The sequence below is a fragment of the Hibiscus syriacus genome, unplaced genomic scaffold (assembly GCF_006381635.1).
Source record: "Hibiscus syriacus cultivar Baekdansim isolate YM2019G1 unplaced genomic scaffold, ASM638163v2 tig00003725_pilon, whole genome shotgun sequence".
NCBI lineage: Eukaryota > Viridiplantae > Streptophyta > Magnoliopsida > Malvales > Malvaceae > Hibiscus > Hibiscus syriacus.
Window position 1 is genome coordinate 1973629 of NW_024061982.1, and position 19047 is coordinate 1992675.

The 19047-nt window shown below is 32.8% G+C and overlaps 2 protein-coding genes across 2 annotated transcripts; one reads left to right on the plus strand and one right to left on the minus strand.

Annotated features, from left to right (window-relative positions):
- The first annotated feature begins 6684 nt into the window (after window positions 1–6684).
- LOC120183687 (filament-like plant protein 4) lies at window positions 6685–10580 on the plus strand. The gene is made up of 5 exons (XM_039188348.1): window positions 6685–6856; window positions 6947–7166; window positions 7248–9663; window positions 9788–9845; window positions 10046–10580. Exons 1-5 carry the CDS (start codon window positions 6722–6724, stop codon window positions 10490–10492), a joined length of 3276 nt encoding a protein of 1091 aa, XP_039044279.1. The 5' UTR covers window positions 6685–6721; the 3' UTR covers window positions 10493–10580.
- A 7389-nt stretch (window positions 10581–17969) lies between these two features.
- On the minus strand, window positions 17970–18603 carry LOC120182992 (auxin-responsive protein SAUR50-like). Its single transcript, XM_039187802.1, has one exon. The coding sequence runs from the start codon at window positions 18536–18538 to the stop codon at window positions 18221–18223; it is 318 nt and encodes a 105-aa protein (XP_039043733.1). The 5' UTR covers window positions 18539–18603; the 3' UTR covers window positions 17970–18220.
- Between the last annotated feature and the right edge of the window lie 444 nt (window positions 18604–19047).

Genomic DNA, 19047 nt, shown 5'->3' on the forward strand with positions numbered 1-19047 from the left:
TATATCTCGAGCCATTACAGAAATTATGGGATAGGTCTGACTTTTGTTCTTCCACCAATCAAGCAAATCAAATTTCTTAACATCAGGTTCTACTTTGTCCTCCAAATACCTTTCAAGTTCAGATTTACCTTCACTAAACACACTTTCAGCCCTCTTCCTTTTGTACTTGGTCTTGGAATAAACAAACAAATCAAGCATCTCATCATTTTCAACCCTAGAGACATTAGATTGAGAAGCAACATTTGGTTCCTCTTGGGATTTACCACTTAACAAACTATAATGATCAAACAACTCACTTAAAGTTTGTTTTACAATTTCACTCAACTGCTCAGATTTTTCAGCATCGTAAACTTCTTCAATCACAAAGATTACATAATCCATCTTATGTCTAGGATCTAAAATCATAGAAATGAATAAGAATGGATTAAGATTTTTCACATTCCCCCAATACTTGTGATATTTTTCCCTCATATTTGAAGCCATAAGTTTTATGCTTGAGTTTGAATCATTTAGCTTATCATTAATTCTCATTCCAATGCCAAACACAACATGAAAATAATAATTGCTAGTGACATATGAAGAACCGGACAGCTTCAATGTAGCATCATAAAAGGCTCTTAAAATGGCAATAAAGCACGAGCATGCTCCCAATCTAAGTCGGTAGGTAGACCCTTCATTTTTGAACTTGAAAGCTCATCTCTATATTTAAAATCATGCTCTCCCAACCTGTCAAAAGCTGTTTCGAATTTCACGGCAGTATCTAGCATTAAAAATGTTGAATTCCATCTAGTTTCAACATCCAAGCAAACTAAACCCTTGCTCTCAATTTTTTCTTGCTCAACACACAACTTAAACCTTTGCATCCTAGCTGGTGATGAACTAACATATCTAACAGCCGAACGAATTCTAAAAATCGAGTCATCCAAATCTTTCAAACCTTCCCTGACAATTAGATTTAATATGTGTGCACAACACCTCATGTGAAGGTAATCACTCCCTAAAATGCTATGTTTCCAATTGTTTAGCCTTTTTTTATATACTTGATCGCAACATCATTGGAGCTAGCATTATCTACTGTGATTGTGAGCACCTTATCTATTCCCCACTCAAGCAAGTGTTTTCAATGCATTTCCCTATCACATCACCCGAATGACTTGGAATGGGTGTAAAATTTAAGATTCGTTTATGTAATTTCCATTCATCATCAACAAAATGAACAGTGAGACACAAATAACTAAGGTTTTGCCTAGAAGTCCATATGTCAGTAGTGAGAGAAACCCTTTGATTGAAACTCTTAAAATACTTAAAAAGTTTATCTTTTTCTTCCAAGTAAATTTCCATGCAATCCTTTGTTATAGTGAACCTAGAGGGAACTTGGAATCTAGGCTGCATCATATTGCAAAAATCTCAAAATCCCTCATGCTCAACAACTCTAAAAGGCAATTCATCCATGATAATCATCCTAGCACAATATTTTCTGCATTGTGTTTGGTCGAATTTCCAAATAACTGAACCTGAACTTTGCTGCCCATCCTCCTCTGATTTAAAACACAAATTCTGTTGCTTTTCATCTACCTTGTTAAATGGGTACTTAGGACAACGTTTCATATGATTATGCATGACACTAGTTCCACTTTTAGTTGGACATTTAAGGGGTTTTCCACAATAATTACAGCTACATTGTGGAATATCTCCAACTACACAAGGTAATTTTGTAAAATGTTCCCAAACTATAGAACTTGTAGTACCTAACTTGCCTCCTGTTTTTTTTAAAGGCTGCTGAAGATTCGATGGGATGCTTGAAGAAGCTGCAACTGATTGATCAGTTTTGACAGTAGTATCACAAGGAATCTCAGCATCAGCACAAAACATAGGAGTAGCATTAGATGATGAAGACTTCATTTCTGAAGGAAAAAAAACAGTTTACAATGACAAGAAAATATTGAAGAATGAGAAAGTTGAAGCAAATAGAGGAAGTTGAATCAAAACATGAATTATGAGATAAGCAAATGGATGAGTTATGTTAACAATTCGGTTGTGGTTTGTTATCTTAAAAAAAGAAAAGCATAAGTTTAGTTATTAATATTCTATTTAGATTTAATGTAAAGCAATTTTATACAATTATATATTAATAATGAGTTAAATGATATTATTTAAAAGGATAAATATAAGTAATATTTTTTTAATTAAATTATGTGAATTATTAATAAATTTGTAATCATGGGACTGGTAAGTGAGCAATTTAAAGAAGTGGGTTTTACATTTCTATCTGTGGCCCCCAATCTGATAGAATAAACCCGTGACTTTTCGCTTCATGTTTGAAACAATTAAATTCAATATCAGTTTTAGCATTTTTTTTTCTTAAATTATCCACATTCTTTGTAAGGACTTAACATGGCATGTGTCACTGGGTTCATTAAGCTACAAGAAGTTTGACTTAGAGATCAAATTGAGATAAGCGGGAATGAGACTAGGTTGCATAAGGACTGGGAAATGGTAGTACCACATCTAGCAACATCTCTTTATCAATCCAGCTGGTGCTTTTTTATTTGGTTTGAAGAAAATATTATTAATATGAAAAGGATTGATAACTGATAGACCTACTTAAATACCAAAACAACCCTTGGCCCCCTGATTTTGTTTCATGTAAAGTTAATTTTGTGGTCACTAGATGTGGAATTCTATTTTAAACCGGGTTAACTTTCCTGGAAATTTGTTTCCTACACTAAGTTTTAATTTTCATATTTTCTAAAATCTTTCATGTATATGAAGAATAATACTATCATATCATATCCAGGACATATGTGAAGGACATGAATACCTCAAGAAAATGAGCATAGAATAGATGGATAATTGAAGAACTATGGTGAATAAGCATGAAAGTTTAAAATTGAAATGCAATAAATAAGCTTTCGGAATTCAAAACTTAAGAAACTCTTTGAAATTGAATGCATCTGTGACAGATATATAGCCACTTGAATCAAAAGGGAAAAGAAAAGCACACCATAACCCGGGTAGACCTGAGGCTTTTAATATGTAGTCGAGAATGCTTGCCAACTAAAGATTGCGACATTTTTATCCTATAAAATCTTAGACAAACACCACGCAATGACAGTTTTAAACTATTATTTCCGGTGTTGAGTCACTATCCAAGACACAATGGTGTTGTGGGAGATGTCAAAGTTTCATTATTATAGCACATAGCTAACGAACAAATATTAGGTTGAGTACATGATCAAGCCAAGACCATCACAAGGTAATAGAAAGGTAAGCACACTTGAATCTCATCAGAACGCTCAATCACACTGATCTAACAAGGGTAGTTAAAAATAAAGAAAGGAAAACAGATCCAAGCATGAGAGAGAGTAAAGGTGTAACCATGATTTAGCATAGTTCTTCAACCAATGAAAATAACATTTTGATTTCATACGAAAAATCACAATTGATATGCAAAAAGCAAGATAAAAAAATAGTAAAGATCGAAGCAATACAAACTCGAATAAGTAGAATTAACAAGGATAGAAGCGGGGAAAACAAATATTACGACCTACAAACTTTGAAACCCACAAAAAAAAACTCTAAATTCACGCCCCAAAATTAACAGACCAAAAATATGTTCGAGTTATTTACCTTATGAAATCACGTTCAAGATGCCAAGATGAAGGGAAAGAGATAAAGCTTTGTCGAATCGTTGCAGTTGAAGATTTGAAGCTCTGTCGAGACTGGGGATAGTGCAGAATCAAGAAGACAAGAACGGCAGAGTGAGGGTCGAGGGGCTGGAGAAGAGTGGAGAAGAGTGAGGGCCGAGTTATTTAGGTTTTTTTATTACATCAATATCGCTTATGGGTAAGGCCGTAAGGGTAAATGTCCAAGTGAGTAGCAGGCTGGACTGACCCAATTTCTTATTTGGTTCAAATGGAATAAATGGATTCCATATGGAAAACCCTAACCGAACCGAATTAGAAGATTTGAATAATTAAACTAACCCGAAAACCGAACCGTATAAGGTCAAACCGAACCGAACCGAACCATTTTACTCGGTTCGTGTCGGTTTTTCGGTTTTTTCGGTTTCGTTGCTCAGCCCTAATGACATACACAATAACCCAACCATTACTAAATATCATTTAATTTTATGGTAAAACTATTTTTTAATAATATGTTATAATTATGAGGTAATATATATTTATAATCGTTCTTAAATAATGTATATAAACTCAAGACATAAAAAATAATACTTCCTTTAATCACGGGAATATTCAATATACAGTTATTAATATGAAAGCGAGATATCATATTCAATCATAATTGCATTCTTTTTTTTCTTGTATCAGTAATTTTATAAGAAAATTTATGTTTATGAGTACAGGCCATTCTTGTCATCCTCTACTTTTTTAGATGGCAATTTCGTCCCATTCGTAACAATTCTGGTCAAATTAAATTTAGTAGTATGCAACCAAATGAAACACGGTTCCAAAGTTTTTATATATAAAATAACAAAAACGTGATAATATATACAAATTTTTATTGAAGTATTATAAAATTGGCTATTATTATCCAAAAAAATGTGTAATCTGTATATTTTATAATTTTTAAACTTTTTTTTATCCTAATTATAAATTTGATAATTTTTCACTTTTATAATCTTTTTAATGAGGTATTGTTTTAATATTGTCTCATGACATCACCTCAAAATACTACATGAATAAAAGATTAAAAACAAATTATAAATTAAATTAAATAAAAAATTAGAATTTTTTTTAAAACTATACACAAATACCAAATTAGAGTATTATATACTTTTAATGTTTTAAATAAGAGATATGTTTTATAAAAGGCTTAATGTAAAAATGTTTAAACTATGCCTAAAATTTAGGTGCCTAAAGAATTTTTCGTTAAAAAAAAGTGTCTAACATTTTCGACGTTAAACTTTTAGGCATTTTCCGTTAAATTTGGTCGTTAAATGACACGTATCAAGCTTTAAAATTTATAAATTTTAATTAAAAAATTTAAAATTTCATATGTCTGACACGTGTTACTTAACCAGTCGAATTTAATAATGTTAACATTCTAGACATCTAAAAGTGTAACGGTAAAAATATTAAACACCTATTTTTAATAAAAAAAATTAAACACCTAAAATTAAATTTAAATATAATTTGAACATTTAATTTTAAATTAGATCTTTATAAAATTAGTGACCCCGAAAGGAAATTACGTTATTTTATATTCTTTAAAAAAATATACATAGTCTGGGGAAAAAATAAATAAAAACTGACGTTAATGTACGAAATCGAAGTATATTAAAAGGTGATTGGTCTGAGAAATTTTTGCAAAGGAGTAGCCTTTTTTAAGTGACACCGAATTCCAGCAGAATATTTTACAGCTTGCCCACTTCTCCACCACTTCCTCCTCCTTTTCCTCCACCGCCAGCCATTGCCATCACCATTTCTTTATCTTTTCTCAAAACCTCTAATATTCACGATTAAAAGAGAAAAACACTGGAATTTTGGATCTTAATCTTTGAATCTAACATAATTTTCCTGTTCTGAATCCAACTCCCTTTACAAAGCTACATTTCTGGAGGTTAGTCAAGCTTATGCAATAACGTGTTTTTTTCTTCATTTGTTTCGTTGATTTTTTATAGCGTCAATGTTGGTTGTGAATGTAAGGTCGAAGAGAGTGAAAATGGAAATAGATTCCGACTTTGCTTCCATTTCTGCACATTGTTTCTGTTTTCTTCTTTTTATAATCCGATGAAAGGTGTCTGGCTTTTATGCGTAGTAAAATGTTTTCTTTCTATCAATGATTTTTTTATAAATTGTTTTTCTCATCTGTTTTGTCGGTGAGGTTTCCTGTTTCCAGATTTCTTCCGGTTATCATTCTCTAGCTCTGTTTCCCGAGTAAATTCCTTTTCACCCACTCATTTTTTTTTGCTTTTACATTTTCAATCGAAATCTATCTCCGGTATAATTCATATGAAATGAGCTTTTGATTCTAAGAACTTTAGCTCTTTGATTAGATCTTATGGATTTGAAGTGGAGCCATTGATCCGCTTGGTTGGCTTCAAAATGCTATCTAATCCGATTGAATTGAAATACTTAAAAACACTTACGATATTACTGCTTGTTCAAGTTTGCTAGTTTTTTTTTCTTCCTCCACATTATTCTGTTTGGTGGCCGAGGAAATGTAGGCTGAAAGAAAATAATATATCGATTTCTTAGAGCTGTGTTAGTACTTCACTTGGTCAATATGAATTCTAGTTCACTGACGATCTAAGCCAGAGCGGAAAAAAAAGGGAAATGTTGAACTGATAAGGAAAAAAATACTTGTTTCTTAGAGTTCTTTGTGACAATCAAATAAGAGACGATTACTAACCTAATTTCATGATCGGTTGTCAACTTCTTGTATCATATATCTACAGAACAGCTCCCTAATTTTTCTTTTTTGAAGTTTCTCCTTAATTATGAATTTCTAAGACTTAGCATCGGTCTTTAGGGGCTTTTCTAAAGTCCTTAAGGATGTTTAGCTTATTTTCCTGAATCAGTGTGTTTTCAAGACCCATTTTGGATGCCATTAGCTGTTAATCAACCAGATACTGTTTCTCCATAAAATTGCTTAACTTGGTGTTTAAGATGTAGTTGCTTTACTATGTTGTTTTTTCTTTTTCTTTTTAACATATTGTATAATCTTCTTGATCTAGGAAATAAAGGGGATTTAAGTGATGGATCGCCATTGGCCTTGGAAGAAAAAATCATCTGATAAAACTAATAAGGCTGCTTCTGCTGTCGTAGCTGCTGCTGTTGTGGTGGATGAGGCTGCTGCCAATTTGGCTTCAGCAACACCTATAGGCGATGAGGTACACTTTTCATTCTGGATTTTCATTTCAAAGTACATATGTTGAGCTATTTTATTTGATACCTTATCGTGGATATTATTTGTTGAACAGGATGCCCACAAAAAACCAAAGTACGTTCAAATTTCTGTTGAATTGTATTCACATCTCACCGGTTTGGAGAATCAAGTGAAAACATACGAGGAACAAGTTCAGTCATTGGAGGAAGAGATTAAGGACTTGAATGAAAAGCTCGATGCGGCCAATACAGAGATTTCTGCCAAGGAAGACCTGGTGAATCAGCACACTAAAGTTGCTGAAGAAGCTATCTCAGGTTAGTCTATGCTCATACCTGCAAAGGCTAATGAAAAACTAAAAGGTCACCCATTTAATTTTTGCTGTCGGTTCGGTGTAGGGTGGGAAAAGGCTGAAGCCGAGGCCTTGGCATTGAAAAATCACTCGGAATCGGTCACGCTTTTGAAGCTCACTGCTGAAGATAGGGCATCACATTTGGATGGTGCTCTTAAAGAATGCATGCGGCAAATCCGAAATCTGAAGGAAGAACATGAGCAGAAGTTGCAAGATGTGGTAGTTAGCAAAAACAAGCAATGTGAAAAGATTAAGCTTGAGCTTGAAGCTAAGTTAGCTAATTTAGACCAAGAGCTCCTCAAGGCCGAAGCTGAAAACACTGCAATTTCAAGGTCTTTGCAAGAATGTTCTAACATGCTGATCAAGATTAGTGAAGAAAAATCACAAGCTGAGGCTCAGATCGAGCGTCTGAAGGGTAGCATTGATTCATGTGAAAGGGAAATTAATTCGCTGAAGTATGAACTCCATGTTGTTTCCAAAGAGATAGATATCCGTAACGAAGAAAAGAACATGAGCATGAGGACTGCAGAATCAGCTAACAAGCAGCATATGGAGGGTGTCAAAAAGATAGCAAAGCTAGAAGCAGAATGCCAAAGATTGCGCGGCCTTGTGCGGAAAAAGTTGCCAGGTCCAGCTGCACTCGCCCAAATGAAGCTAGAGGTTGAGAGTTTAGGACGTGATTATGGAGATACACGATTAAAGAGATCTCCTTTCCGGCCTTCCACTCCACACATGTCCCCTGTGAGCGACTTTTCTCTTGACAATGTGCAGAGATTCCATAAAGAGAACGAGTTTCTGACCGAACATTTATTTGCAATGGAAGAAGAAACAAAGATGCTGAAAGAAGCTTTGGCAAAGCGTAACAGTGAACTACTAGCTTCCAGGAGTCTGTGTGCTAAGACATCCAGCAAGCTTCAGAGTTTAGAAGCACAACTTGCCGTCAGCAACCAACAAAGAAGTCACTCGAAAGCAATTGTTCAGATTCCTGCAGAAGTTTACCCGAGTCAAAATGCTAGCACTCCACCAAGTGTTACTTCTGTATCTGAAGATGGAAACGATGACGACAGAAGTTGTGCCGAATCATGGGCAACAGCTTTAGTCTCCGAGCTTCCTCAATTCAAAAAGGAAAAGAGTACCTACAAAACTGAAAATTCAAAGCAGTTGGACCTTATGGATGACTTTCTTGAGATGGAGAAGTTGGCTTGTTCTTCAATTGACACAACTGCACTTGGTGCTGTCAGCATTTCAGGCTGCAATGATAATAAGATAATTGAAACCATTAATGGTGGTGCTTCTGAAAAGCAGCATGATCTATCTCCCTCAGAAAATCATGTATTGTCTAAAATGGATTCGTCCGTAGTGTATCCTGAATCTGATGCAGACAAATTGCTGGTTATGAAGCTTCGAACAAGGCTTTCTATGGTGCTTGAATCAATATCTAATGATGCTGATCTGCAGAAAATTCTGGAGGAGATCAAATGCGTTGTGCAAGATATAAATGGCAGCCTGAGCCAGCACTCTGTAAATAGTGTCTCTGACAAATCACACGGTTCTGATGGCACATGCAATGGGCAAGTTTATCCTGAAGATGGTAGCTTGACTGCAGAGAAGGAAATTGCTCTCTCTCCAGGTGACAAGTTAACTTCAGAAAGTGTGCAAACTTTAAGTCAAGAATTATCAGCTGCGATATCTCAGATTCATGACTTTGTATTGTTCCTGGGAGATGAAGCAAGGGCAGTTGATGATATATCTTTTGATGGCAATGAACTAAGCCAAAAAATCAGTGAGTTCTCTGTCACCTACAATAAGGCCTTATTCAGCAATATAAGTTTGGAAGATTTTGTTTTCAATCTTTCTTCTGTTTTAGAAAAGGCCAGTGAACTAAGGTTCAATGTCCTTGGCTTCAAGGGTAATGAAGTGGAAATAAGTAGTCCTGATTGCATAGATAAGGTGGCTTTACCAGAAAATAAAGTTACTCAAAAAGGTTCATCGGGAGGAATATATCAAAACAGCTGTGCCCATATTTCAAGTCCAACTTCCAATCCGGAGGTTCCCAATGATGGACACCTGATCTCAGATTTTGAATCGAAAACATTGAGCAAATTCTCATCGGAAGAGTTCAAGGATTTGAAGTTGGAGAAAGAAAGCTTGGTAATGGATTTTTCTCAATGTACTGAAAACCTGGAGATGACCAAGTCTAAATTACATGAAACAGAACTGCTTCTAACAGAAGCTAAATCTCAATTGGTGTCTGCTCAGAAATCAAACAGCTTGGCCGAGACACAGCTGAAATGCATGGCGGAGTCTTATAGATCACTTGAAACTCGGGCAGAGGAGTTAGATACTGAGGTGAACCTTCTCCGTGCAAAAATAGATACTCTTGAAAATGAGCTTCAAGATGAAAAGAAAAGCCAACATGATGCTTTGGCCAAATGCAAGGAACTTGAAGAGCATCTGCAAAGGTAAGCATCAAACTCATTTCATACCATGTAGAACCGTTTATCAACTAATTGTTGTGTGATTTTATAAGCTAGTGTGTTTACATATATAATTATTTCTAGCATAATTGTTTTCCATGATTCTTAGGAATGAGAACTGTTCTGCCTGTTCTTCAGCAGCAGATGCCGACATCAAGAGCAAGCAGGTAAGGCTATATTTGATTTTACATATAAGTTAACTGTCATTCCAACAAGGAGCGTAGAACAGATTTGCTATGCTACTAAAGTTGGTGTTGAATATGATAACGGAAAGTCGTATGTTATCTGTATGGTCATTTGTACTTCCACATTGCTCGTCCCGATTCTTGCTTGCTGTCCGACTTAAGATTATTTCTGTTGATCACAGGAGAACGAGTTAGCAGATGCAGCTAAGAAACTAGCCGAGTGTCAAGAAACCATATTCCTTCTTGGCAAGCAATTGAATTCTCTCCGTTCTCAGACAGAAAGGAAGGGATACAACGAGAGGACCCCAAATGTCGAAGGTTTCTGCGAGGATGAAACCACTACCAGCAACGTGAACTTGCATGATTTAAATCAGGCAGAGATAGACACTGCTGGTTCCGGCAATGCAAGCAGGTCGGGTCCAGAGTCGCCCATGGAGTCATCATTTAACACGCCATGCAGCCCTTCTGAAACTGAAGCAAACCTTTTGAGATCACCGGTCAACTCATACAATTCAAATCTCCGGTCTACTATATCGAGTTCCTCATCTTGCTCTTCCACGCCAATACCGGAGAAACAATCTCGAGGCATTAGCAGATTCTTTTCCTCCAAAGGGAAGAATGGTCATTAAGTGGCCTCTAGACATACTAATAAGTGGAGGAACCAAAGTTTGGAAACCCCATATTCGTTATTGTGAAGTGATCGGTGATTTTGTAAGTAATGAATGTATAAGGTTTTTCATTTTAACCTTCATTTGAATTCCCTTTGTTATTTGCGCAAGTGAAATATTTTTAATATTATTACTGTACGTGGCAGTTTCACTGAGCCGTCTACTCTTAATATATTTATTCATTTCAAGCATTCCAAAAGCAGAAAATAATTTGACTTTTTGTTCTCAACTGTATGATTTCAGTGAGCTTGCACAGTGAGTCTAGAATTTATTATTGGTTGGATACTGCACCTAGTTTTGATTGTGTGATATAACCATAGTAAGATAATATTTCTATCATCAAACAATTAAGTAAGATAGTTAATCAAATGTCAATTAATTTAGTGACATGAGATGCTAAATCTTTACACTAAACCAATTATCTAATCATATATATTATTGTATATAATTTAAAATTTGAAATAAAAATTTTAATTATACATATACATGGAATGCATAGTAGATAACTACTTAAAGCGGAATGAAAATGGAGGGTTTTGACAGATTAGGTTAAATGGGGTTGGGTTTTAGGTCCATTTACTGTGCTATTGGGTTTGATGGGAGAAGCAGATGTTCATATTGATTGGCTTGCAAATTGCAGTGCAGATTTTGTTCCTCTTGGGCTCACACTTCAGCTCTCAAACCTTTTGTCTTTTGAACTCAGCTCCCATTGAATAAGGTGTTCATAATTGGATACCCCTATTATTTTAGATATTTCAAATATTAAATATTTAGACTTTTAGGATACTGATTCATATCTCGCCCATTAAATTTAAATATTAGTACGAACCAATTTATTTTAGTGGTTAGGGGAATGATTATTATCTCAGGAGGTTCTAAATTCGAGCACCAGAGACTGTAAAAATTTTTGTACTTTCATTGTTCAATGGTAGAGAATTTTTAGAACAAATACTATCTTGTAATCACCCTAGATTAATAATAAAAAGTACTCGTAAGTTGAATATTTGCAAACTTAGATACATATATTTTTGGGTCATGAGTATTCAATTTATATATGTATTTTTAGCTTTTTAATGTATATTACTCTTATGAAAAAATCACATGAAAAACATAAACTTTTTAAAAAGTTCATAATACATAATTCACACATAGAATTTGGAATTTCAAATTATATAATTCAAACATAAAATTTAAGAATTTAGAATTTAAGCACGAATCAAACAACCTCGATGATTAAAGGACTTGTTGTTATCTCTTGAGGTCTCTGATTAGAGTACCACAAACACCAAAGGTATGAACGTTTCTTGTTTAATAATTAAGAGTATTTAAACTAAATAATTTTAGAATCGATAATGAAAACCTAATATAAAATAATAAAAAATAAAGAATCGGGTACCCGTGGATTCAACAGACTGAAAATTACAACCCATGACCCATGAAAATTAGTGAGTTAGGTACCGGACCTGAAAATTTAAATATTTTAAAAAAATACTCAATTACTTTTATACGAGTTGACGAATCGACAAATCAAATATATTAAATTAGGTAATTTTGAACCTCTTACACGGCTGAACCATTGCCATCAATTATATCTAATATTTCTAAACCTCTTCTCAGACGTTTAATTTTTGCATAATTATTTATGTATTTTATGTTTTCTTTTGATAAACAAGTATTCAATACATATACATGACATTAATCAAACGATCTTATTAGTTAAAAGTTATTGTTATCCTTTGGGGTCCTAGATTCGAGCATTATATATATGAGGGTATGAATGTTCATTGTCAAATAATGATTGCTTTACTCTGCTCTATAATACTAAAACCATGTATTAATCATTTTTTGGCAACTTTTTCCTCAAGGATTCATCAAGAATTAAAAATTTTCTATAAAAAATCAATCAAAAACATTTATTAAATCATAATTTTTATATTAATAAATTTAAGGATGAATTTAACACAACAATAATTAAAGATAAATTTCGTTAATTAAAAAATTTAATAGAAAACTTGGTTTATTATTTGAAAAGGAACAGGGATTTTTAAACCCTTATTTCTCCATCCATATCTCCTTCCTCTACATCCATATATAAAGGAATATATATACAATGCATTTTTTTAATTTTACACAGATTTAAGATTGTTAGATAAGTAAAAATAGATGATTTAGATTAACAATATGAAATAAGAATATATTCACTAAAAAAAAACAAAAATATAATTTTAACGGTATATTTTTACTCATCAAACAATAATTTATAATATGATCGGTGGCCATAACTCAAAATAGAAAGATTGATATATAAAAAATCATTCCAATATATATATATATATAATAAACACCAACATGTTTTTGAACCCCCGACATGAGTATACCCTACGGCACAGCCAACCTCCCAACATAAAGGGAGCTTTCCTTGAAAATCCTGACTTCGAAAATTTTGAAAAGCACTTCATAGAAAGACAATTCAAAAGCTGTGTAATAACAAAATTGAGTGGAGCAGCCTACACTAAACAATATTGTGGCGGCCAGAAGATGAATACCTATTACGTACATACATTTATGGTTCTCCTCCTTCAATAATTCAGATTTTTTTCCCCGCAAAATTAAAAGTTCACATTTTGGAAAAAGATCTTATCTTTTACTACAATTTGGTCCTCATCTTCTAGAATGGTATTCAAATTTTCCATTTCCATTTACATAGTCTTTTTAATGACAAAAACTTTGCCTTTAAATGGTTTTTGATTTGATAGTACGTAGGGTCATAGATCAGATTGGAAATGAAAGTTTCGTTTCAACCATTAAAATCAATCTCTTGCCTGCACCCAAATAGCAATATGAAAGCAAAATAAAGGTTAGAATATCATACATAATCTTGTGAGGTAATATATATAGGGTGTAGGGGTTTATTTATACATAAAAATTTTCATATAATACCATTGAAATCTTGCACGAATCAAGCGATCTCAATGGTTAGGAGATTTGATGTTATCCTTTGAGACTTCAGGTTTAAACACCGTGTATGCAAGGGTATAAACGTGCAATGTCAAAAGTTGAGAGTTTTTCAACATATACTACCTTATATTCACTCCATATATATATATATAACGATTGAAATCTTTTTTTTTCTTTTTGTTTGTTTCAAACACTGTTTTTCTTGTAAGTTTGTATAGTAGTTAATCCATGCATGCAGTTTAAAGGTGATTAATTTGTGTATATCAACATTTAGCATGTGAAAAAACATAATGCTTTTCAATCATCCAGAATATTTGAATCTAATGCGACATTGTAACCATTTGAATTGATGCAGTCACGTTGAGTCCTAGCTAGTAATTATAATCCATAAACCCTTTCTATTTTTAGCTTAACCAATATTCTTATAATATGGGTTATGATCCATTTATACTGTGTAAAATTCTTTTAGTTTTACATAGATTTAAAATCATTGAATGAGTGAAACTAGGTTGAGATTAACTACTCGTTTTTGTTCAGTGAATATTTTCTCTTTTCTTACTGTTAGTTTAAGTAATATATTTTCATTTATTCAATGATTCTAAATTTGTATAAAATTAAAGAATTTTATATAATATAATAGTATTCTATCCATGTATATTATGTTATTGTGACTGAATTATTTTTGGGGAAACCTAGTAGAGTTTATGGTCGAACTCTTCTAACGAGTGGCATTCAAACTTAGCATTATTGATTTCATATTTATAATTATTATCATCTTGATATAAATATTTTCTAGATCTTTTCGAGGTTTGGACTATCAATCTTCAGTGGCGGATGCAAGATTTGTTTAGAATAGGCACCGAAATCCGAATTTCTTTATATTAATTATCTATTTTATTATTGATGTCTATCCTAGAATTTTATTTTTACCTATTTCATATAAAAAGTTTATATTATTAATATATACGTGCTAACCCTAAAAAATATTTCATGAACCGTCAGTACTCAAATCTTTAAAAGAATTTGAATAAAACATTAAACTTGAAAAATGAGTGCGAACAAAAAGTTTTAGGTCAATTTAGAATATAGGTTGAGCTTGTATTCCAATAATTAAGGTTGGAGTTTGATCTACCTTTTTTTTCCAGTTATATAAGATTATATATATAAATTTATTAAATATTAAATAAAAATAACATTGAAAATTTAAATAAAATATGAACAAATTTAAATATACTTAAATCATTAACAAATATAAGTATGTTTTGTCAAATTTTGAGATATATTCTAAATAAATTTTAATCAAGATTATATGGCATTAATATCATACATGACCTTGTATCAAACAGGACTCGTCTCATGAGTACCCATAGTATTAGCGGGTTGCACACTTACGTACTAATTAATTAAGATTAACATTATATTGAAGCTAATGTTATAAAATTATATAATTTGTAATAGTAACGAGAGAGAAATAAAAAAGGTATCCGTTCTGATTGGTTATGAAATGATTTCTGAAAATTCATGATGACTTTTAAGGATGGTTCTTGAGGATTTATTATGACTATTTTTTTTGGTTTGAGATATTCTTCACACTTATCACATTAATTGTTAATTGAAATAAATGAATTATGTTGGTCATTGGTGGTTCATTCCTTTCAATTTAAATAAAGAATCATGATCAATGGTGATACAATGATTAATGGGTAATTGTTTTTTTTAATATATAAAGAAGAGAGGGAGGGAGTAAAATGAAAAAATTTATCTTATGAAGGTCTTATCGGGTATTTTTCGATCGGTCAGAACATTTCCTTTACAAAAGACTCCCTTCAAATATGATCATAACATTCGGAATTATAGCTATAAGGATATAATATTTTGAATTACGTTTCCAGAAATATAACATAAATGAAAGACAAAAGACTACATTTGATTCAACCTTGTATTAATTTCATGAATTTGATTCAAGGTTGGCCCCTCATTATTATATTATTTGTTGATGTTTTAGCTAAGAATACTGAAAACCATTTTAAATTTAGAGTTAAACCCATGGCTAGTCAAGATTATAAGGTTTATTAATGTAATTCAATTAACGTAAAGAAAAAAAAGATGGAGGAGAACGAGGCTGAAATTGTGTTGAATGAGTAGAATTAATTAAGAAAGTGGGTGATCAAGTAGCTAACCTGTAAATCCCAACTTTGAAACTTGACACCGTAAATCTGGTTTATGTTGTCGAGAAATCTTAATTAATGTTAAACCTTGGTTTATGTATAGACAAAGCAAGGTCGTGTGGCTTTGAGTAAAACAACGGCAATGGTAAAAAAAATGTACTGTCAAGGTTTTCTTTATTTTATTGTTTTCTGAAGCAGATTTTGAAAGAAACAAATGAACAAATATCAACCAAGATAGCAAGTGTTGACATAAATGATTGAGATTTAAGAATTTATGTTTGTAAGACTAAGTTCGAATTCTATCATCACTCTTGGTGAGTAATTTGTAAAGTTTTATGTAAATTTCAATTGGATTTTAGATATGCCCTGAACTGGGAGTCACCCTTAAAATTTGTGTACCAAAACAAAAATCAACCAACTTAATCTTTTTAAGGATTTTGTTAAATTGTTATTATTTAATATGAAACGCTTTTTCAATATTCAAGATTACTAAACTCAAGAAAAAGAAAAAGAAAACTATTTAAAATGTCTTTCTCAATGCTCGAGAGGTAAAATTTGAGAAGTTTTGGGATAAAGATAATGATTAATTCTGAATTAAAAATTATTTAATAAATTGTATTAATTTTTACAATATTCAGCAAAGTGGTTTATATCTTACAACGACTGCGCGATCTTTGATTTAATTTGTTTTATGCTAACCGAGATGGCTCGTCTTATTGAAAAATATGAAATATTTAAAATTATAATAAATGTTTATAATTATAAATAAAAATTAAACACATAATTATGATATTTTATATAACTATTAATATTAAAAACTAGTCATTTATGTCATACATAGACCATACAATAAAAATGTTATTCCTAGAAGGTGATTGAACGTTTATTGTCAAATGGTTGAGAGTACTTACGACAGATAATATTTTATAATTACTTTTATTGTCAAATGGTTGAGAGTACTTACGACAGATAGTATTTTGTAATCACTTTTAACTTAATATATATATAAAAAAATCGAAAAGATCTAACTGTATCAATAAACAAACTACAACAATAAAGATCAAACTACTAAAAATTATTTTAGAATTATTTTTTGTTGTTGAATATTGGGAAGTAACCATTAATTATGAATGATTTTTATAATTTATTAAATATTATTCAACATGGGATAAATTGAACCTATTGGTTTAAATAAGGAAATCCCCAACTTGGTTTAAACCCATTTTTTTACAAATAAAATGATTGTTCCTTATTCCCATATGTAACGGGTAAGAGAGGTAAGATAGTAGGCTGCCTCCAACATCAGGTTGAGAGCAACTTCGTAGAAGACCTCCGAATTATAAAATACCCTCCGTGAAATTCGATCACGACTTCAAGATTAAGAACCTTGTGCTCTATAAATAAGCAAAGCCAAAAAGGCAATTTGCCACGTAAGGGTGGTAGTGTCCGGTCAGTACGGTAATAATTTTATATTTATTTGGGATGGATGTGTGGTCCAACAAATAAAATAGATTAGAAATGGACCGCCAACCATGGAGTGCAGTTTAATGGGGAGCCCTAAAAGCATGATCTTCATAAAGATTCTAATCCCATCATGCTCCCATTGCACGGATTAGAGTTTTTTTTCTCATTTTCTGATTCAATTTTAACTTTATAAACTTGAAGAAATTTAACTTTGAGGTGATCATCATCTCCATATACACTAGATTATCCTGTTTGTGGGGGCCTGGATCAATTTGCATGAACATTTTTCTAGTCTAAAAGGAAAACATCAGATTCAAAGTGTGATCTGTTTAAAAAACAAAAGCGTGAAGTTTTGATGGAATGGGTGAAAAAAATAATTCACGGACTCCAATGCCTGCAATATGTTGGGGAAAAGAGCTCATTGTAAGTTGGAAATGACCAATGCAAAATTGGAAACTACTTTTTAGCTTCTTTCCCTTACAAATGTACTACTGCAATAGGGAAAAAAACAACCACCAGCATCTGGTGTTTCAACCAGAGTTTACAGCTTACAAAACCAAAGTTACCCATTGCTTTTTTAACCCTTTGACCTTTGTTTTCATATTCTCAAGGGTTTTTACTTGGCTGGGTTTTGTTTTTGTTGATGAATGTTTTACCTTCATCTCTGCCAAAACATTCCGATGAGCTGTCTGGTTGATAACAGTCGTTAACGGCTCAACCGTCGAGTTAACCAGAACCATTAAAAAAATGAAAAGCTAAGAGACAAAGCCTTGAAAACTAGTGAACGTGCGCCTACTGAGAACAACGATGCAGAAGAAATTAAAGTAGAAAGAAAATTAAACGGTTCTCTCATAGGCTACATTGGTACTTCACCTCAGTGAGGAAAATTTTCAAACTTCCTCAGATTTAGAAATCTAAAAAACCCAGATAAATTAAATAATATTTCATGGGTTTTTGGGTCAGAGTTATACATAACAACTCAAGCAAAAAATAAAAAGGGAGAGGAGAAAAATGTAATGAGAGAAGCAATGGAGCAGCTTCATCTTCTCCCAACGAAGGTTTTTTTTTCAATAACCCTAAACAATTGTAAGCAGTTGAATCATCTGAGCATGGATGTTAGAGACTGGAAAACAGCTTCATCACAAGGAATGGTGAGGCCCATGTCGTGATGGAACCCAAATTCTTCCTCAGCTTGATGAAGCAAGGTTTGGAACTCGGGTCGGGTCAAGAAAGAGATGGGAACAATGTATCTGCTCCGGTTTGGACCAACATATACAACGAAATGACCCTTTGGGACATCCAAAGGGAGACCTTGTTCATCATAGCTTTGCTTCTTTCCCAAGCTGGAACATCTCCTCAGGATTTGCTTGATCACTGCTGTTTGAGGCAGCTTGTTAGATTTCTTGCTGATAGCCATTGTTTTCTCTCTGAAACTCGTGGAGGTTAAAAGAGAGAGATTTGAGGAAGAGAGAGGAGTTGGGGTGGAAGAGTTTTTTTTTTTGGGGGGGGGGGGGGTGCTTCAAGTGGTATATATGGTGAAATTGAAAGACCGAAAAGAAAAGGCATGTGGAGACAAAGGGCTTTGGAGGTGTGGCCTGTGGCGTGAACTCGCAGTACACGCCTGATGGCAACCCTATTGCCCTACCAAAGCTCCCTCTTCCTCTCTCATACCTTAGTTTTGCTCTAAAATTCTCTCTCACTTGGGTAGGCTTCAACATGCCCACTCATAAACTTGTCATTTAAGGGTTTATTTTATAAAAAAAACATTTAGTTAATTTGATTAAATTTGTCGAGTTAGGGATCATATGGTTTTATCATTGAAATGTCGATTTCATCTTTTTTTTCCTTTTCTTCATATTTTTCTGACGTTGATATTTAATATTCTAATAAAAATAAATAAATATTTTTTAATTTTTTAATTAATTT